The sequence below is a fragment of the Phyllostomus discolor genome, chromosome X, assembly GCF_004126475.2.
Source record: "Phyllostomus discolor isolate MPI-MPIP mPhyDis1 chromosome X, mPhyDis1.pri.v3, whole genome shotgun sequence".
Classification (NCBI taxonomy): Eukaryota; Metazoa; Chordata; class Mammalia; order Chiroptera; family Phyllostomidae; genus Phyllostomus; species Phyllostomus discolor.
This window is the reverse complement of record NC_050198.1, coordinates 11,422,399-11,444,057: the sequence shown is the minus strand read 5'-3', so window position 1 is coordinate 11,444,057 and position 21,659 is coordinate 11,422,399. Positions and strand designations below refer to the sequence as shown.

Genomic DNA, 21,659 nt, shown 5'->3' with positions numbered 1-21,659 from the left:
CCACTCCAAATTCCAGACAAGGATCTCACGCCTGATTGTACAGACTGACAGGCTTCATTCTATTTTGGGAACACAGTGCAGCAACTGTGAGTGCAAGCAGTGTGTATTCCCAGAGCTGACTCTCACGTGAAACACTCGTGTGTGTGTGTGTGTGTGTGTTTGTACTACATCAAACACACTCCCATGCAGCTCGATCTACAGAACTGCATCGCTTTTAACAGCTAGACACTATTCTCACCTACAATGGTGAGAACAAAGCAATGTGAAGGGCTGTTTTCTGGTTTGGGTTTTTTGTTGTTGTTGGTGGTGGTGGTGGTGGTGGTGGTGGTGGTAGTGTCACTGCATTTGTAAAAATTCTGGCAAGAGTCTGTTTTGTATAATTACTGAACTGTTTCTTCAGCCTATGTCCCCTGCATATTTAACAACTCCCAGAGATTCACTTACCTCAGTGGTCAGATCTTGCAGGATGTCACCTAGCAGATTATCCTTGGCCGACTCTACAGCTTTCTGGAAGTTATAAAGGAAGACAGAATGAGATAGCCCAGCATTTCCCATTTTCACCCAGACAACATGTCTATGAAGGGAAGAACCTAACCTCTTCAGGCCTCAATCTGAGCGCTCATCTACTAGTCACAGATACTAACAACCACCTCTGTATATATAACTTCCAAACCTACAGTTCCCATCCTCTATTCCCATCCTAATTCCATGATCCTCCTGTTAATCACTGAAATAAACAGTCAATTCACGGTTTTTTTAAAGATTTTATTTTTTTTTTTTAGAGAGAGAGGAATTGAGGGAGAAAGAGGGAAAGAGAAATATTGATGTGCAAGAGAAACATCGATCTGTTGCCTCTCGCATACCTACAACCAAGGACCCTGGCCCACAACTGAGGCATGCCCTGACCAAGAATTGAACCAGCAACCTTTCAGTTTGCGGGACAATGCCCAACCCACTGAGCCACACCAGTCGGGGCTCAGTTTAGCTTTTTGATTCAATTTTCTTTTCTGTCTCCAAGTTCCAACCACTGAGGTGCCCAAATTCACCTAAAAATCTAATCACTGGAATAAACACAGTCAGTTCAGCTTTTTGATCCAATTTTATTTCCTATCTCTAAGTTCCAACCACCGAGGTGCCCAAATTCACCTAGAAACCTAATCACTAAAATAAACGCAGTCAGTTCAGCTGTTTGATTCAATTTTCTTTTCTAGCTCCAAGTTCTAACCACTGAGCTGCCTACATTTACTCAGAAATGTACATTTGATTTAGTGATTGAAATTGGGAAAATATTACTCAAAAATTTGAGCTCAAATATAGTGAGCACCTATTGTCTGTATAATCAAATATTAAATTCTTTTCACAAAGGAAAAGGCAAAATAAAAGAAAAATATTAAACTCACATCTACAGTTTTCTTCCCAGCACTAGCAATGAACATTGATTTGATATTGTTTGGCTTTGTCACCACACTCTTCTTTACATTCCTCTTTTCTTTGTTGCGTGCTTTATCACCTTTTCCTGTTGGAAAATAAATTATTTAGAAACATGCACTGGCAAAAATTAAAATGAAAAAGTAAAAGCCCAGGGGGCTTGGTGGAGGGAGGCAAAGTGGGGGGGGGGGGCATCTGTAATAGTGTCAACAATAATATATAGGGAGAAAAAGTTAAAGCCCAGTCACTCGCTCTCTGTGTATGAGAATTTGAGAAAACATTAAGAACTCAAAATATGAAAATATGAAATTTTATGCAAGGTATACAAGAAAATCTTTAAAACAAGCTTAATTCAGAAACACTTAGGCTGAATGTTATTTCAAAAACTGATGAAATACCAGTAAAATATCTGGGTGAGTTATTAAGTGTGACTATTTAATTGCTATTGTTAGTGTGAATAAAAAGCTTTTTAAAAGGTCGGGGGAGGTTCTGTTTTCCCCATAGAAATAAAAAGATCAAGTTCACCTGGAAGCAGGAGATTAGCCTAGCAGCCTTCATGAGATCACCTTTTTAGCATTATGCTGAATCTGAAAGGAAAAACTACACTGTGAAAAAATAGGATTACTAGTTATGATATTGTAGCATCCCAATTTCCATTTTATCAAGACTGGAAACTACTTACATGCAGTATGTTGCAGCAACACTAAGCTACAGACATTTACACAGTAAGGAACAACTTGGCCATATTTTCTCTACGACCATGTGTAAGTAAAGGACCTGTGAACTCTTCTAATACTGTCAATTCTACTCTTGCTTTCTGATTCACACCAGAGCAGTCTCTATCCGCAAGAAGACCCAGAATGAGTAGTTAATATAGTGTGGTATAGTGGCATATGAATACAGAGACCAGATGAAACAGAAAGAAGAGTCCAGAGAAAGACCCAATTACTTATGGAAAATTAGCATACAATAAAAACGGCATCTCATATCACTGGGGACAAGATGGATATTTTAATAAGGAGTGTTGGCTCCCATCTGTGAAGAAAGTAACCAGCATAGACAGCAAATATACCACAGATCAGATCAAAATTTTAAAATGAAACTATACAAGTACTTTAATAAAAAAGACAAATTCCTTTATAACCTGGGTGTGGGGAAAGTTTTCCTATGATTCAAAATTAACTTGCAAAAAGAAGATTAATAAATTCGATTAAACCAGAAAAAAGTTTAAAGACAAGAGAAAATTTTTAGTGTTTTACAGATAGAGGACCAATTTCCCGGATATTAAAAAAGCCCCAAACTCCAAAAGGAATGTGGGTAATAAATACAAACATATGGTTCACATAAAAACACAGGCACACCTCATTTTATTGAGTTTCTCTGCACCTCACAGATGTTGCATTTGTTACAAATTGAAGGCAAGCCCTTCCACAAGCAAAATGATTATGGCTCACTTTACCGTGGTGGTCTGAAACAGAACCCACAATGCCTCTGAGGCAGGGGTGTCAAACTCATTTTCACCAGGGGCCACATCAGCCTTGTAGTTGCCTTCAGAGGGCCAAATGTAATGTTAGGACTGGATAAACATTACTGCTCCTTAACTAGGGGCAAGGAGCTCAGCGCTGCCACCAGGTAGAAACCAGGTGCCAGGCCGGATAAAACAAGGTGGAGGGCCGGATTTGGCCCGAGGGCCTTCTGTTTGCCACCTGGGCTCTAAGGTAAGCCTGTTTATATAAACAGCTATTAAGTTTGAGGAAATGATGCCCAACTTCATGTGTGAAAGAAACGCAGATGAAAAGCACAATGAGATGCCATTTCTCACATATTGGAATGGCAAAAATTCAAAAGCTTGACAACACACTCTGCTGGTGAGACCATGGGGTCTAAACAGACACTCATACACATTTGTTAATGGGAGTGTAAAACAGAACGATTCCTATGGAGAAGAATTTGACAATATCTCATAAAACTTCATGCGCATTTACTTTCTCAGCCAGTAATCCCACTTCTAGGGATTTTCCGAGGAAAATACCATTTGCACAAGTCGTTCAATGTGGTATTATTTGTAAGAGCAAATTACTGAAAATCTAAACGTCCATTCAAGGAATCCATTTGAATAAGCCAGGGTATAGCCATACAATGGAATCCTATGTAGCCATATACAAATAAAATAAGAAATATCTTCCTTGTTCAGTTCAACCTCCTAATTTACAGCTGATAAAACTAATGTGCAGACAGGGACTCATTCAAGGTGACACAAACAGTTAACAATATAGCCAGGACTCTAACAGAGGCCTGCTCAGTTCCGGGAGATGACAAGAGCACACGGGCTCATTTTATTTCACTCTCTTTGTCGTGGACTCACAAAATCTCAGAATACACAATTAGCTACAGCACTACCAAAGGGTACCAATGTGTAGAGCTATGCGGGTTGGCAGAAACCAGGAAGATGGTCCATATAGTCTAATTCAATTCATGAAAGAATAAATAAATAACATTACACATGAGAAAACACACACATTCTTATTTTCTGTAAATGGAAACAGAGGAAGAATAATCAGAAACTATTAAAAACAGCTGGTTACCTGTGGAGATGGGTAGAGACAAAGTAGAAAGCAAAGGAATAAGAGTTAAGATCTTACCTTACTATCTTCATACCATTTTGATTTTTAAATCACAGAAACGTTTTACAATATTCTAAAGTGCTGTGGCTCAGTTGATTGGGCACCATCCCACAGACCCAAAGGTTGCTGGTTCGATTGCCAGTCAGGGCACATGCCTGGGTTGGGTCCCCAGTTGGGAGCATGAGAGAGGCAACCACACATTGGTGTCCCTCTTTCTCCCTCCCTTCCCCTCTCCCTAAAAATAAATCAATAAAGTCTTTTTAAAAATTAAATTAAAACTAAAAGATTTCTTTAAAAACCTAAATTTGAAGGACCAGGCCAGATAGCTCAGTTGGTTAGAGAGTCCCCACCCCCATATGTGAAGGTTGCAGGTCGGATTCCAGTCACGACACATATAAGAATCAACCAATGAATGCATAAGTAAGTAGAACAACAAATCGATGTTTCCTTCTCTCTCTCCCCTCCTCTCTCTCTCTAAAATCAATAAATAAAAAAAAAATTAAAGAATTGAGCAGAATAAACCCAATCTTAATATTAAAAAGAAATTAAAAATAAAAACCTAAATTTGAATACAAACAGAATGAAAAGTCAACAAATGTTGCAAAACGTCAGTCTACAAATTAGGGTCCAGACATTCTGAAAAGGGCAAGATAACACAGAATTTAGACTTTGTGACCACATGTGTCTTCTTCTTTGCATCTTTTCTTTCTCTCTCTTTTGCTGTTTCTTTCTTAAACATTCTTCAAAAAAGTAAAAACCAGTCTTAGCTCAAGGGCTACATGATTTCCTCTTGGAGTAATGAAAATAGGAAATTGTAGTGATGGCTGCACAACTCTAAGTATATTAACCACTATCGAAATGTACATACACTTTAAACTTTGTTTATTTTTTAGAGAGAGGGGAAGGGAAGGAGAAAGAGAGGAAGGGAGAAAAACATCAATCTGTTGCCTCTCATATGCATCCCAACTGGGCATGTGCCCTGACCAGAAATCGAACCAGTGACCTTTTGCTTTGCAGGACAATGCCCAATCAACTGAGCCACACCAGTCAGGGCTGTATGAATACTTTAAATAGGTAAATTGTATAGCATGTGAATTATATCTCAATAAAGCCATTTAAAGATAAACCGGCTGTAAGTGGACCACAGTTTGCTGATAATGAACTAAACGAAAAAAACAATACTGAAGAGAATTTTCCCTTCTCATCTCATGGGCACTAAATCAGGCTTGTTTACTGAAAAAAATGCTTACCAGTGATTGTGTAGCTAAGAAAATTTGACATATCCATTCATTATCATTTTAAATTTTAATTAAGCAAAACAAGTTGATTACTCTAAGTTTCAAACCTTGTTGTAGTACTTCACTATTATCAAAGAGGTAAAATTCTAAATACATCACTTCAGCAGGAATTAAAAGACATCACTTACCAAAATCAGCAAGTCTAAAATAACTAAAAGACTGAAAATGCCAAAATAAGTGAAAGACCAAACTCTTGGGGCAACACAGACATGAAACTTCATTTCCTTGTGGTGTTTCTGCTTTTCACATTTAATTTTCCACATAACTATGCTCCTCTTTGTAACAGAACATTTTCTATACCTGAAAACAATGGTGGTAGGTCCTCTTCCCTTAAAGAAAACAGATTCCAAGTACCAAGTCATCTCAAATTTTAAACAGTTCTTTAAATGCCAAAATGGCACTCTCTGGAAAACAGAATGTAGGTACCTAGTTCATGGGACTCAAGGGCATCATCTTCAAGGTCATCGTCAAAAATCTCTCGGCCGTCCTCCACATAGCCGATACCATCTGCAGGAACAAAATGGAATCTTGGCATCAAGTTTCTAGAAGTGGCCAATAATATTTTAGCCATGACCAAACCAAACCAAATCAAAAAAATAACCTTTCCACCCACTCAGATGTTCTCCTGCCCTGTGACACTTTTTTTTAAGATTTTATTTATTTATTTTTAGAGAGGGAAGGGGGGAGAGAGGGGGAGAGAGGGGGAGAGAGAGAGAGAGAGAGAGAGAGAGAGAGAGAGAGAGAGAGAGAGGGAGAGAGAGAGGGAGAGAAGCATCAATGTGCAGTTGCTGGGGGCTATGGCCTGCAACCCAGGAATGTACCCTGGCTGGGAATCGAACCTGGGACACTTTGGTTCCCAGCCCGCGCTCAATCCACTGAGCTACGCCAGCCAGGGCTGCCCTGTGACACTTTTAAGCGCAGCAGAATCCTGCTTTTTTGTGTCAAAGCACAGCATTCACACAAGTTTTCTGAATCAAAACCAAAGGATACACATAAAGTATGCAGACATCCCTCATTTTATTGTGCTTCGCTTTACCGCACTTTCCCGATACTACGTTTTTTACAAATTGAAGGCAAGACCCACACAGCAAAAAGATTATAGCTCTCTTTACTGCAACACTCACTTTACTGCAGTAGTCTGAAACCAGACCCACAATCTCTCGATGTGTGTCTGTACCAACCTAGGTTCAGCTAGGGAAATGATTTGGCCCACAGGATGAAAGTTTGCCACATACTGTACTTTACAGTAGTTTTCCTCTACCAGAAGAATGACATGAAAAAAAAAAAAATGAAGGTCACAAGCCCAGAAAAAGCACCCCAGTCTATGAGGGAAAGCTGACAATATTGCTGAATGCAATTACAGAAGTAGAAACATAAATGTGGTCACAGGTGCAGTCTGTACCTCCTCCCGGTCGTCAGTCACATGCCCAAGAAGTCACGCCATACCAGCAGGAACCTCGAGCTTTCTACAAGGGGCATAAGAGCACATGGACCACCCTTTGCGTGGTGCTTTCTACTGCCCACGGTAGCCCTCACGCACATAGCCTTGTATGATCCTCACAGCCACCCTGTGAGCAAGGTAGTTTTTTCTTATCCCCACAATATGTGGGGATACTGCACCAGAACACAGCTCCTCCCAGTTTATCCTGAGTGATGAGCCTGGATTCTCCAAAATGCCCCAAAATAAATGTTCTATTGTTCTGCTGCCACACCCCCAAATACAGTATTTGAGAAAAACCCACACCAATGGTATGATTTGAACAGAGCCTTACACCTGCCCATGCAAAGCAGCATGAAATGCAACTAAGACAGTGTCTGGCAGGCAATTTCTTCCCACGTACCATCATCCACGATCCAGTCATCATCCTGGCGTGCCTGAACCAGCTTTGAATACTGTTCTTCATCAACCTCTTCATAGACGCTTGTGAAGTCCTCAACCTGCCATTATACGAGTTTGAGAAAGCTTCAAATGGAGGGAAAGTGTTAAACAATTCTGATGAAAAAAAAAAATTCGTCAAAATTGAAACTGGAATGGCAGCCTGAAGGAGTAGCTGCAACCAAATCTTGAGTTCTGACATTCAACACCACTGCAGGGTTTTCCTTAAATAGACATCAATTAGCTTAGTATTCCTTTTAGGTGGGTGTTAACATCAGATATTAAATGATTCCATTAGCATAATACACTTGTCACACCATCAATTACTCATCTACTTCATAAAAAACAAACTGAATTATAGCCAATTCTTCATTAGCTGCTTTGGGGATTATTCACTTATAATTCCTAGACTGGTTTCTCCTGTACTTAGCAAACCTGTAAGGCACGTCACCTCCCTCTCCACTAGGTGATGTTGCCCTGCAAATAAATGATAATTTTGATAACTGTTCAACCAACCAAATATAATTCAAAAGGAAAACCCTCACCCCTCTATCACCCTCCAAAAGTTAGAAAAACACATTCTATATTCCACTGATACACTAGAAATGGTTTTTGAGTGATCCGTTTGAATTGCCAATGATCCCCCACCATTCTCAGGTCTTGAGACTACACAGAGACAAACACTGAACTCCTGGGAGCAACCTAAGTGTCCACTGATGGACAAACGGATAAACAGATGGTCCAGGTAGACAATGGGTTATTACTCAACAATAAAAAGGAAATCTTGCCATTTGGGACAATACTGATGGACCTTGAGAATGTTTATGTTAAGTGAAATAAGTTAGACAGAGAAAGACAAAAATACCATGATTTCACTTAGATGTGGAAATCTATAAAACAAAACCAGACTCATAGATACAGAGAACAGACTGATGGTTACCAGGTGGGGTGGGCAAAATGGGTGAAGTGGGCTGAGAGGTACCAACTTCCAGATATAAAGTCAGTCAGTCATGGGGATGTAGTGTACATCTTAGGGGATATAAGCAGTAATATTTTATCAACTTGCTATAGTGACAAATTCAAACAGAGGGTCATTCAAAATGTACACTTACAGGTACATTTCTAGTGTACCTGTAGAATATAGTGCTTTGCTAACTTTTGGAGGGGAAGTGAGGAGGGATATTTTTCCTTTTGAAATATATTTAGTTGAACAGTTATTAGACTTACTGTGATGCTCATTTCATAATGTCTATAAAGTCGAATCACTATGCTGTACACCTGAAACTAATGAAACAGTGTATAATAATTATATTTCAATAAAAAAAAAACCCATTGAACTACTTGGAAAGCAAGTCCAGAGAGTGGCAAGTCCTCCAATCACACAGGCTGTCCGACAGCCAGAGGGCCCGAGCACCATGAACTATTGGCACGAATAGAGCAGCACCGTTCAAACAACAAACGGACGCACGGCACTGCTGCAGCTGCCGTGGTGACAGGCCACCAACCTTCCAGAAGAGAATCTGGTGGGCTGGTTAGCAAGAACTCAGAGGTCACTTTAAAAATCTCCCCTCTGCTCTAGAGCATTCTGCCTTATCAAGTAGGGCAGAGGAAACAATTAACTCTACCTGAGGAGATAAAACCCTAGGGAAAAAAAAAAACACTTGGGACACTAAGCTTTGAGAGCACAATGGGTGGAGCTAATTGGATCCCTGCCACACTTACAAACTACAGGACTAGGCTTAGTTTTTCACCTCCTGTTTAATCTATCCTACAGGGATCACTGACAAATGTTGGTTTAGCCTTCCACCATTTGATAACAGGGATCACGGGCAAATATTGATTTAGCCTTCCACCATTTGATAACAGAAACTACCTGCCCTACCAAATTAAGTTTCTGACAACCCAGATACAAACCAGTCCAATTAATATTACTGTACTGACCAATCTGGGGTTTTTTTGGGGGGGGGGATAATTTTTGTTGGTTGCCGTCTATGAGGCATATTTTGTCTCTTATTTAAGCAACATACTTACATACTATCACAAAGATACCAGAAAACTATTCTTAAAAATGCCTTAGTCAGCCCTGGCTGGCGCAGCTCAGTGGACTGAGTGCGGTCTGGGAACCAAAGTGTCCCAGGTTCGATTCCCAGCCAGGGTACATTCATGGGTTGCAGGCCATAACCCCCAGCAACCGCACATTGATGTTTTTCTCTCTCTCTCTCTCTCTCTCTCACTCTCTCACTCTCTCTCCCCCTCCCTCCCTTCCCTCTCTAAAAATAAATAAATAAAATCTTGTAAAAAAAAAAATGCCTTACTCCTGCTTTACTGTAATCCTTTAGTAGCCCTTTCCCATGATTGGCTCACTTAGCTTGAATGGATGGTGCCAAATGACAAAAATCCTCTTCTGCTTGCTTAATTACCCAGTACACTATGGGCCATGGTTAAACATCATATTCTGAAGCCTGGATTCAAATCAAGCCTCTGCCACTGTGACCTCAGATAGCTCAGCTGCAAAACGCTGTTAATCACAGCATGTAGCTTTATATGGTTGTTGGAAATTTAAGTAAATGAACGTATTTGGGAAAGCACTTAGAATAGTGTTAGGGAAAAAAGTACATTAGTTGTCATTATTTTCTAATATTAATCAATCACTTTCTGGCCCTGAGGCAGTTAAGATACTCAGCAAACACACTGCAGGTGAAACTAGACAACACTGTGCAGATAGTAGCCACTGTTGTTACCTACAGACCATAGACAGTGGGAAAATAGCCAAAATGTCATGACATTCCATCTTACATCAGGGCACAACAGAAGTAAGGTCCAAGTCCCCATTGCTAGTCTCCTTACAAATGAAATTAGGAAAAACAATTCTCTCTGAGGATAAGTAGTGCTTAGCTAGATTGCTCAATACCCTGAGAATGAAGCAAAAGCATCTCTAAGGTCCCCCAACAAAGCCGTGAGACTTAGCAGAGATGCAGTGTGCTTAATCAGGGAAAAAATACACACAGCTACATTCATTTCAGAATTGTGAAAGCATCTATAAAGGGCTTACAGGAACTTTAAGGGTCAAGTGCTGCTCATAATCTGTAAATCTCCCTCATGCCCTTGCCTGTTCAATATTAAGAAATTATTATTACAACGAGCTTGAAACACATGCAAAGGTGAACTAGTTACGGGCTATGAATTATTAGATGAAGCACAGGAGGGGGGAAAAAACAGAAAAATGGTTACTTACTTCATATTTATACCTCTCACCAGCTTTAGCCTTTTTCAGTCTCTCTAGAGCTTCCTGGCGCCCTTTCTTTGCTTTCTTTTCTCGCCGGGATCGAGAAGCTACAAAACTTCCTGAATCTGACACAGCTGGGGGGGGGGGGGGAAAAAAAGCCAACAGGAAATGTTACAAAATTGTCAGCCATCTTCCCTCAAAAACAAAGAAACACTTCTAGCCAGCAGTAAAACAGTTTCAATATTATACAAATGATAATATTATAACGTAAGTAGTTCACAAAGTTCATGGCTGCAGTCTGCAGCTCCTGTGACTCTTCAGAAATTTTCTGAGATACAGTTGAAACAACGGAAGCAACTGTTAAATTTTTTCCCTCCAAAAAGAGAAAAAACTCCAGATTCAATTCTTGTGTCCTAGAGACGCTAGAGAAGCGAGACCAGCTGTTAGTCCATATCCTTTCCATTAGAAATGAGGGGCCTAGTAGAGTTATAAAAGAGTTGAAGTCTATTAGTCAACATTCAACACACCTTAAGGAGCACCTGCTCTTTGCAAAGAGCAGACACAAAGATCAAAAAGGTATGATCCCCATACTCAGAGAATTTAAAATGTAAAATAGGAGATTAGGAGCAACTAACTCTAAAACAATCTTTGCAAGTCATGCATGGCCTAAGAGAGATTCAGATGAACTACCTGGAATTTCAAAGGGGATAAATTGGGGGTTGGGAGAATTTAACAAATATAATTCTGAAAAGGTTCTTGATTCTTTCACTGATTTCCAGGCCTCACCTACTTAGTTATGACATAATATGATGATAAGAACAAATTACAAAGGTTAAAATGTTTTGTCAAAAAACTACTGAAATGCCAAAGGGCTTCTGTGTTCATTTACTCAGTTTTTGAATCGTTCATGCTTTTGGTCATTATAAACTGATATCACACACATACTGAAAAAATTTCATGCACAAAATTAAGACCTTCATATACCAGCTGATGAATAACCAAGCCAAGTGAGACAGCTGCCAGCCATGAGTTTAGGCTCAGCATGTTTGCCATCTACACCTGTGAAATTGAGTATTTTATTCTATTTGGTGCTAATTATTTTATAAAAAGGAATAGGCACAGAAGAGGAAAAGTATTGTTAAGAGGTATCCTAAAAGCTCCAACCCCACTGCAACATCCTTAACAACATTAAGCAGTTTGACTAAGAGTCTGACTGAAACAGAAGATGCAATTTCAAGATCATGTACCAAATGCTGGGAAAAAAAAAAAAAAAACTGTATCTCAAAAGTGAAGCATAATTAGAGATCTTATTTCTTTTAGCTTCCTGGAAATGGAATCTCTTTCTAACATCGCAGTCTATTGTTTGACTTTCACATTTGACTTTTAAATCCACTTTGAGAAAGGCATTAAGTAAAAATTAAGGAATGCAGGTACTTAATGATGACAGTCACAAAATCTTGGGTGCCACTCAAATATTTTTAAAAATCATAAGCAGGTCTATATGAAACAGTTTTGGAGATTACTAAATATGACCACTACGAGTGAAAAGTAGGCCTCAATGGATTCCCTTCAAGACTCTCTTGACTCCTCTAGATTAACTTGACAAAATCGATAGTCTACAAAACATCTTACTCCACAGGCAACAATGCGCCCTCTGCCGTGCTTAGGGTGCAATTACAACTATGAAAGGGTTGCCTGTCCTCAAAATGCTCACAGTCAAGTAAGTAAAAAGCAAAAGGACTTGAGGCCCCACCATCACATAAACAGGGTGCCATATAAGAGGTAAGGACGTGGTACTGAGGAAACTAAAAAACAGCTGTTAATTGTGCCTGAGAAATCAGGAAACGCTTCGCAGGAAAAGTTTTCCAACACAGACCCAGAAAGAGGAATAGAATTGCACTATCAGAACACAGGGTAAAAAGTGGTGCAAGCAGAGGAAAAGGCATGAGCCAAATTACAAAGGGATGAAAATGCAAGGTGTATTCAGGAACCGAAAGAAAATCAGTACGGAAGGTAAGACATGAGAGTGTAGAGTGAGTGGGAGAATGGGAGATTAGGTAGAAGCAGCCCAGCCCTGCCACGTACTGGACCACATGAGACCATTGGCTGACCTCTCTGAGCTGCAATGGCCAGCTGTCTTGCTATTGTTTAAGCTGCCCAGCATCTGAACCTGTTTGTGAAACTTCCCTCATGTAAGTCTTGACGGGACACAGAGGCCACGTCCTACTACAGAAATTGAAAAGGCAGATGCTCTTTCCCAGACACCCCTACAGCTAGAGCATGGGCATATAAAATAGGCACTACCAATTAAGAACACCTGTTCAGACTTTAAATCAGAAACTAGTGACAAAAGGAAAGGGGGTGGGCTAAGGAAAGGGACTGTAAGTACCAACAGCTGCAGGATTTAGAACTGGGGCAAAAGTGTCAGCACTGGTAACCAGAGCTGTAACTACAATGTTAACAAGCAATAACCTCAAGTACTTGCCCAGTGTTAGCAAGGATCTCCTCACTAGACCAGCTTTTGTGACAGGACTTTAATCACTATTCTTGGCTAAGCAGCCCCAGGCAGACTCTCCAGTCCTCCTGGAGTTTCTGTGAACAACGCAATATCCTAATAAATTCCTGTTCTGTTTAAATTAGCTAGACTTCACGAATGGAAAATAACTGGCAATAGGTTGCTGTGTTATTTCTTTTCTGTTTGTATTTTCTACTTTTTTCATTTTCAATGGTCAATAAAATTGTGTTTAAAAAATTAGCTCGAGTTGGTTGCTGTATCTAACCCTAAGGACTCAGACTAATGCAGAGTCTCAGGGTCCACATCTGTGAAATGGGGATAATCATGTCTGCTTCATAAAGTTGTTAAGGATTAAATGAAGATACTTGGCTTCATACTCAGCAATATAAGAGAAGTTCATTTAATGTCTGTATGTATATAGATGCAGGGTAGTCACACACACCACACTCAGCAGTACCATGGTCTAGTATCTAGAAAACAAAGATAAAGCAAAGCAGTTTTCTCAGGGAAGCCTCGAATATAGTACTGCATATAATTAGAGGTGTTTACGATCTCAACTCCATGAAGACAAAAAACACATCCAGCTTTACCTACCACTGTAACACCAGAGCTTGGCAGAATGCCTTTGCCTAGTAGGTACATAATAAACATTTGCTGAATGAACAAATGAATGAACTACTGTACATGCTTTATTTAATCATTAAATTCTCCCAGATCCCTTTTCACACATAACAGCTAGTTATAGACTTTTCAACTTTTCATTGCCATTGTCAAGGTACCCCACCTAATACTTAAGGAGGAAAAAAGGCCTAGATTTTCCTTTCTGGAATGCCTCCAACACTTCACATAGTAAGTTAGCAAAAAAGAATAAGCATGGAAAAAATCCAGTTACAGAAGTTTAAATGTTTGGTTCCAAATTACCATCTGAAGCATCACCATCCTCCCCAAAAGCAGACAGACACTAGCCTGCAACAGTCTTTCGGGTACCAATCTTTAGTCTGCTCTCAAGGAAAAATCCCAGTCACAAGCCTCCAGCAACACCTAACACCATGCCTTATGAGGGCTGGGTCTCAAGACTGCACAGTATCTTCCAGAGTGATTTATTGATGTTCACAGACGTTGTAGTTTTTAGTGTGAAGAAACAGCTTGGTGGCAAATCACTGATACAGGGCTGCAAAGACTGTTCATGTACTCACATTTGCAATCCAGGCTATCGACTCTCCAAATTGTCTTAAAAGACGAAGGGCTAGAAGAACAAATTGAAGCCTCTGCCTCACCACTAGGTGAATGCAAAGGAAGCTGATTACCAGTAGGTATCAAGTTCTCATTAATGGTGATGCACTTTAAGTGACAGAAGATGTGACGCTGCAACTAAGAAAGTGATGCATCTGATTTTAAGTCAGAAGCTCGTTAAAATCACACTTTAGTTGAACACTGTTCAATCAGAAATCAGACAGACCCACTTGCGTTTTTGTATCCTATTTTTGGAAATAAAAGATTACCAGTGAAAAAGAAGTGATACAAGACATCTAAAATGCTGAGGAACTGATACACTTTTTAAAAGATTCATCAGAAATGACTACATTGTGAACGCTATTTCTACGCAATACTTGAAGAACTTCCCATAGAATTTGAAAAAAAAAAATGTTACGGAGAAAGTAGAAACCCACTATCTACAAAGACAAAGTGTATCTTCTGGTGACAGCTCGTAAAACAATTTTCTACAAACCGGATGACACACTTCCCAGCCCTCAAGCGCACACTTGTACTGATAGCAGTGTAAAGCCTTTGGTCAAAACTGCCCCCCGGGCAGAGGCTTTACGAGCGTGGCCGGCATGTGCGACCTGACTCACCAAAGGTGAAAAAAAAAAAAAAAGCAGGCTAGTGCGGAGACCCGCAGTGATGGAAGTGAGGCAGTCTCCCAAACAAAAAAACCCTCAGGGGGCATTCCAGGAGCAAAGAGCCCGGCAGGACTGACCCGTCGGGTGCCCTACAAGTCCCCGCCCTGGGCAACCGAGGTCTGCGCCAAACAGACCCGCAGGGAGTCCCCGCCGCTCGACTGCCTGGTGAAAAATAAAAGAAACCCACTCCCTAGTCCACACCACCCACAATTACGCCACTGTCCCCGCAGTCCCAACCCGGGATCCCACGTGGCCCCAGCTCACAGTCGTCGCCGTGCACAGGCGCCATGGTCCGGAGTCTCTCGATTCCGCGCCAATCAACCCGAAAGTGGAGCGGGGGTAGATACGGGCGCCAGCCTGAAAGCCAATCAGAGGCTCCTGAGTCTGCGGACTTCCGCCCGGAAAGCCCCTGACGTGAAGTGCAGTGCAGTGCTCCGCCCCAGGTCTTCCCGCGGGCGCGCGTTTAAGGACCTGAAATTGACCCCAGAGGAGAAAAAGCTCTACGAGAACCGAGGCCCAAGGGTGTAATAAAAAGCGGTCGGGCCCTACAAAAGAGCTACGTGGAAATTCGCTGCGCAGGCGCACCCACAGAGATGGAAAAATATGTGGGTGCGTTGGAGTAGGGAGTCTCTGGTTCTGAGAGGTGATTTTCGTGGAAAAGACAAGCGGGCGGGTAGTAGGATGGTTGTGGGGCACTGTTTTCCGCAGAGCCTGGCAAAGGGACCGCCTCCTGTTGCGCACCCTTGAGTGTGGCCTGGTACTTTGTTTCTCAAAGTGTGAACACAGTCGCTGTGTGATAGGTTCGACAGCATAAAGGTATGTGCGCCCATCTTAGCCAAAATACCAAAAGTAGCATCACCAATACGGGGTAATCAATCATATGCTTCCTGATGCGATGCATTTGGAAAAAGGAACATCACCTATATAAGTCTTCCCAAGCAATGTTTAACCTGAATCTATCCATGAAGAAATAACTTGATGTATCCGAAGTATAAGGCAATCTATAAGACAACCGGCCTACACTACTGCAAAATGTCAATGTTATTAAAGACAAAAAGGCCATTATATTCTTGTGTGTGGCACAAAACATGCAAAGTCGGCATCTCATTTATTGTTTAACAAACAATAAGAACAGAGACATCTGCATGTATATCTTAATGAAAGAACATAATTAAACCAAGAACTTAGAATGAGAACAATCTTTGAGTACCATTTTACGTAGAAGTAACTTTAGCCATCACGGCAAATGTATCTGAATCCTTTTCTCGAACCCACTAATGTACAATGTATCTCGCACCATCCCCTAGAGAACAATGTTAGATCCATGCCCTCAAGTGATTCAACATGAATTATTGACCAATGGGCAAGTCTTTTGTGATAACAAGCCATGGATCCTAACATAAATATGCAGTGTCATCATGAATAAAACCTATCCCAGTGACAAATAGCTATACTAATGCTTCAGAACCTTGTAAACCAGGAGCCTGAACTCACCCTTGGGAATGCAAAACCAGAATTCATCTGGGAATTATTAAAGAAAGGTACTGGAGCAAAGTTAAGAAAGAATTACAAGTTAGAACACTCATCATACAGTCAGTCATAGTGGATTTTAGCCAAGGATGGCAGCATGAGGGTTTCTTAATCTACATATGGCCATAAAGTTTATAGAGTTTAGAGCAGTCATTCTATGAAGTTAAGAGCAGTAGTTCTCAGCTTTGACTGCACATTAGAATGACAGGAGCAGTTTTCCAAAATTCCAGTGCCCTCCCCAAAGACTTATTAAATCATAATTTCTTAGGATGGCATCCCAATATAGGATTCCAACGTGTAGCCAAAGTCGAGAACAAGGGGTCTAGGCAAGGAGTTGCTAAACCTGTTAAAGTCATCTGCACGATGGCTAACCTGGACATAAACATCAGGTTGAACAATACTGGTCACATATACCCCTCTTTCCGTGAGAAAGGAGGACTCATCTCCCTCCTTTTCTAAAGGCTTTCATTCTTTAACATCTTTTTAAAATTTTTTTAAAGATTTTATTTATTTACTTTTAGACAAAGGGGAAGGGAAGGAAAAAGAGAGGGACAGAAATATCAATGTGTGGTTGCCTCTTGTGAACCCCCTACTGGGGACCTGGCCCTTAACTCAGGCATATACCCTGACTGGGAATTCACCCGACGACCCTTTGGTTCACAGCCAGAGCTCCATCCACTCAGCTACACCAGCCACAGTTCACTCTTTAATATCTTACGGCATTTAGTATTGTAGCTTTCTATGAATTGAATGATATCTGGGTTACCTAAAAGACTCTTATGTAAGGCCAGCACTACTTCAAAAGATCATCCTGAAAACAAAAGGTGTTCAAAAGTGGGAGAGAGGCATGTCTCCTAGATCAGATATTACTAGCTAGGTAAGTCTGCTAAAAAGTTACACGCGTGTATATCTTGGTTGACCTTTGCTTTCATTTGCTTCCCTTAGCATAAATAATCAATGACTTACTATGTTATATCTATATGTCTTTAATACAATGGGCATGTTTCTAAGAATTCCTGTCAATATTTACTTTTTTTACATTTCATAGTCCACCCTACATTTTTTTAAAGATTTTATTTATTTTTAGAGAAGGGAAGGGAGGGAGAAAGAGGGAGAGAAGCATCAGTGTGTGGTTGCCTCTCACACGCCTCCTACTGGGGACCTGGCCTGCAACCCAGGCATGTGCCCTGAGTGGGAACTGTACCCGAGACCCTATGATTCTCAGTCTGGCACTTAATCCACTGAGTCACACCAGCCAGGGCCCACCCTACATTTTTAAACTAAACTTTTAATTTTGAGATAGTTGTAAATTCACATGCAGTTATGAAAAAGAATACAGAAAAATGTATCCTTGTATCCTTTACCCAGTGTCTCTCGATGGTAACATCTTGCAAAACTGTAATACCATATCACAACCAGGATACTGATATTGACACAGTCAAGATACAGTACACTTCCATCTCTAAGGAACCCTTATGCTGCCCTTATACAGCCACACCTGTTCCCCTCCTGCTCGACTCCCTCATCCTTAACCACTGGCAACCACTTATCTGCTCTCTACTTCTGTAATTTGTGTGTAGGTCTTTGTGTGGACATGTTTCATTTCTCTTAGGTTAATAATTAGGAGTGGAATTCCTGTGTCATCAGGTGTTTAAATTTAAAATAAACTGCCAAGCTGTTTTTCCAAAGTGGCTGTGCTATTTTACATTCCCATCAGCAAAGTCTGAGAGATCCAGTTGTTCTGCATCCTCAGCAGTACTATCAGTTTTTATTTTAATGTTCATTCTACTGGTTATGTATTAGTATCTCATTACGAGCTTTAAACTTCCACTTCCCTGATGACTAATGATGTTGAGTATCTTTTATGTGATTATTGACCATTTGCAACTGTTTTTATTTGTTCTTTGTTTCTCTTTGTTCCTTGTTTCTTTTTTCTTTTCTCTAGTTGTTTTTCAATTACAGTTTACATTCAGTATTATTTTATATTAGTTTCAGGTGCCCAGCATAGTGGTTAGACAATCATATCCTTTACAAATTGTTCCCCTGATATTTCAAGTACCCACCTGGCACCATACACAGTTATTACAATATCACTGACTATATTCCCTATGTTGTACTTACCACTTCTCTGGTTTTAATGGAGTATTTTATATGATTACATGTTATCTCCTCTCTTGGCATATCATTTATACTTCTTTTTTTAAAACAACTTTTTTAGTGATTGACCTAGGGTTTACAATATACATTTTGCCCATTTTCTAAAATTGAGTTATTTATCCTGTTATTAAATAAGGATTTTTATACATCCTAAATAAAAATTCTTTATAAAATATGTTTTGCAATTATTACCTCTCAGTATTTTGTGTACCTTTTCATTTTCTTAACTGCGTCTTTTGAAGACCAAAGTTATTATTTTTTATGTAATTCAACGTATCCATTTTTTCCTTTATGTTTCATACTTTGTATCCTATCTAAGAAATCTTTGCCTAATCCAGGGTTACAAACATTTTCTTCTATGTTTTATTCTAGAAATCTTACAGCTTTTACATTCAGGTCCATGATCCATTTCATGTTAATTTTTGTATGTAGTGTAAGATAAGTACTGAGGTTCTCTTTCTTACTTATAGATATCCAGGTGTTCTGGCTTCACTTTTTAAAATTTTTAATTATGGTAAAATACACACAATGTAAAATGTACCATCTTAATCATGTTAAGTAGTGTTAAGTACATCCATGTTGTTGTACAATTGATCTCCAGAACTTTTGCATGTTCTCAAAATGAAACTTTATGCCCATTCAACAGTAACTGCCCTGGCCACTGGCAACCACTATTCTACTTCCTGTCTTTATGAATTTGACTATTCTAGGTGCCTCATATAAGTGGAATCACATTGTGTGTGTGTCTGTGTGTGTGTGTGTGTGTGACTGGCTTATTTCACTTAGCATAATGTCTTCAAGGTTCATCCATGTTGTAACATGTCAGAATTTCCTTTTTAAGGCTGAAAAATATGTTATTGTATATATTTACCACATTTTGTTTATCTATTCATCTATCAAAGGACACGAGGGTTGCTTCTTGCTTTTGGCTATTTTGAAAAATGCTGCAATGAATGGCATGTTCTTTTTAGAGGCTTTTTTTTTAACCATTGAATTGGCATTTTTATCAAAAATCAATCCATCACATATATGGGGGTCTATTTCTGGATTTTCTACTTTGTTCCATTTATCCATAATACCTCTATACTAATGGCACTATCATACTATCCTGAGTACAGTAGCTTTATAGTAAGTTTTAAAATCAGGGAGTCTGAGTTTCCAACATTGTTCTTTTATTTTTTTTCAGAATTTTTCTAATTCAACTCTTTTGCATTTCCATGTCATTTTTTGGAACCAGGTAGTCAATATCTGCCAAAAAGCTTTCTGTGATTTTGACTGGGTTTTTATTGAATCTATAGGTTAATTTCAAGAAAATAGATTTTTTTTAACAATTTTGAGTCTTCCAATCTATGGCCACAGTATATTTTTCCCTTTTTGTATGTTTTCTTTAATTTTCCTCAGCAGTCTTTTAAGTTTTCACTGGACATAAGTTCCACATGTTAAGTTTATCTTTTATGTTTTTATGCTGCTTTGAATTGATTTTTTTAATTTTATTTTCCAATTTTTTGTCGCCATCTAAGATTTTAATGCCAGCCCAAAACAGATGACCGTCTCTCTCTTCACTCAACTAGGGCAGGTGGCACAACCGTGGGAACATAATTTTCTTTCTTTGGCATTTCTGTTCAATTGTCATTTATGCAGGGAGGGGTTCAGAACACTACTACTGAGCCACCCAACATTTTGTTTTCCTTTGGAGCCTGGCATGGAGCAAAGCAAACCATTTCTAAATTGGTGTCTTGGTTTCAACTCCAAAACCCTGCCACAAAGTTTCCTAGCTACCTAGATTTATTTCAAGACATTAGAGTTCAGCCTTTGTGGTTACCCGGCCATCTTGGCTGCTGCGCTTGGTAGGGGACCTTCCCACGCCTAAGGCAGGGAGATGGTGGCCACAAAGAAAACAAAAAAGTTGCTGGAGTCGATCAACTCTAGGTTCCAACTTATCAGGAAAAGAAAGTGGCAAGTATGTGTTGGGGTACAAGCAGACTCAGAAGGTGATCAGACAAGGCAAAGCAAATCTGGTTATCCTCACCAACAATGGTCCAGCCCCGAGGAAATCTGAAATAGAGGACAATGCCCTGTCAGCTAAGACTGGTGCCCATCACTACTGTGACAACAATATTGAATTGGGCACAGCATGTGGAAAATACGACAGAGTGTGCACACTGGCTATCATTGATCCAGGTGATTCTGATATCATTAGAAGCATGTCAGAACAGACTGGTGAAAAGTAAATCGTGCAGAATTTTTCTTTAATAAAACTGGCCAGAGCTTGGTTTAAAAAAAAAAAAAACAGACATTAGAGTTCATTTTCTTCAGTCAAAACTTTGGAAACACTATTTGTTGCTCTTTTTTCGCCATAGGCTTTCGTGGGACGTCTAAGTATGTTTCTCTTATAATCACCAATTTATTCAGATGCATTATCCACAATCAGGAATATTTGGAGGTGGAGAAGTTCTTAGAAATTCTTCAACTTCTGGACACTCCCGCAAAATAACTTCTTCAAGATTCACAGTTGAAGGTAAAGATACCCTTTTGCCTTAGTTGGTAAGAGAATAGAAGAGGAAAGGGAGAAGAACGAACAATAAACCAGGTTCTCTGGTCAAGCATAGAAATTTTGCATCATGAAAGGGCTTCTGGCAAATAGCAAAAAGCCCTGGGAAAGACATAGTAAAAATTACAAAATATATCATAAGCCCTGGCTGGGTAGCTCAGTTGGTTAGAGCATCATCCTACTATGTCAAGATTACAGGTTCACCCCCCAGCAAGGCACGTACAAGAAGCAACCAATGAATGTGTAAATATGTGGAACAACAAATTGATGTTTTGCATACTCTCTTCCTCCCTCTCTCTCTAATAATCAGTAAATAAATAACATTTTTTTAACTATATACATATCATATTCAGTTTTTCTCCAAGTCAGTTATACATCTGGCAAAATGTCAGTTTTTCTGTTAGGGGAAAAAATGTCTGCAAAACCCTAGCAATCCATTAAAATAATTGCTATGGGATGAGGGGAAGAAAACAATTTCTGAGTTACTTGACTTATCACCCTAACATCATAGAGAAGTTTTGTTAATGGCCCAATGGATGAACAAATGTATGTC

The 21,659-nt window shown here is 39.7% G+C and overlaps 1 protein-coding gene and 1 pseudogene across 3 annotated transcripts in view; one reads left to right on the top strand and one right to left on the bottom strand.

Moving 5' to 3' along the window:
- The window catches only part of POLA1 (DNA polymerase alpha 1, catalytic subunit), a 295,823-nt gene extending 280,497 nt beyond the window's left edge, over positions 1 to 15,326 (bottom strand). For 2 of the 3 annotated variants that reach the window (XM_036016711.1, XM_036016710.1), the window contains exons 1-6: positions 15,133 to 15,325; positions 10,462 to 10,586; positions 7,192 to 7,288; positions 5,777 to 5,857; positions 1,401 to 1,516; positions 445 to 507 (exon numbers count right to left, since the gene is read on the bottom strand). In XM_036016711.1, coding sequence (XP_035872604.1) covers positions 445 to 507; positions 1,401 to 1,516; positions 5,777 to 5,857; positions 7,192 to 7,288; positions 10,462 to 10,586; positions 15,133 to 15,157 — 507 coding nt within the window. In that variant the 5' untranslated portion in view covers positions 15,158 to 15,325. Of the gene's footprint in view, positions 1 to 444; positions 508 to 1,400; positions 1,517 to 5,776; positions 5,858 to 7,191; positions 7,289 to 10,461; positions 10,587 to 15,132 lie in introns of all 3 variants that reach the window. The other variant, XM_036016712.1, reaches the window with a different exon arrangement.
- A 5,026-nt stretch (positions 15,327 to 20,352) lies between these two features.
- On the top strand, positions 20,353 to 20,845 carry LOC114505189 (annotated as a pseudogene).
- The last annotated feature ends 814 nt before the right edge of the window (positions 20,846 to 21,659 follow it).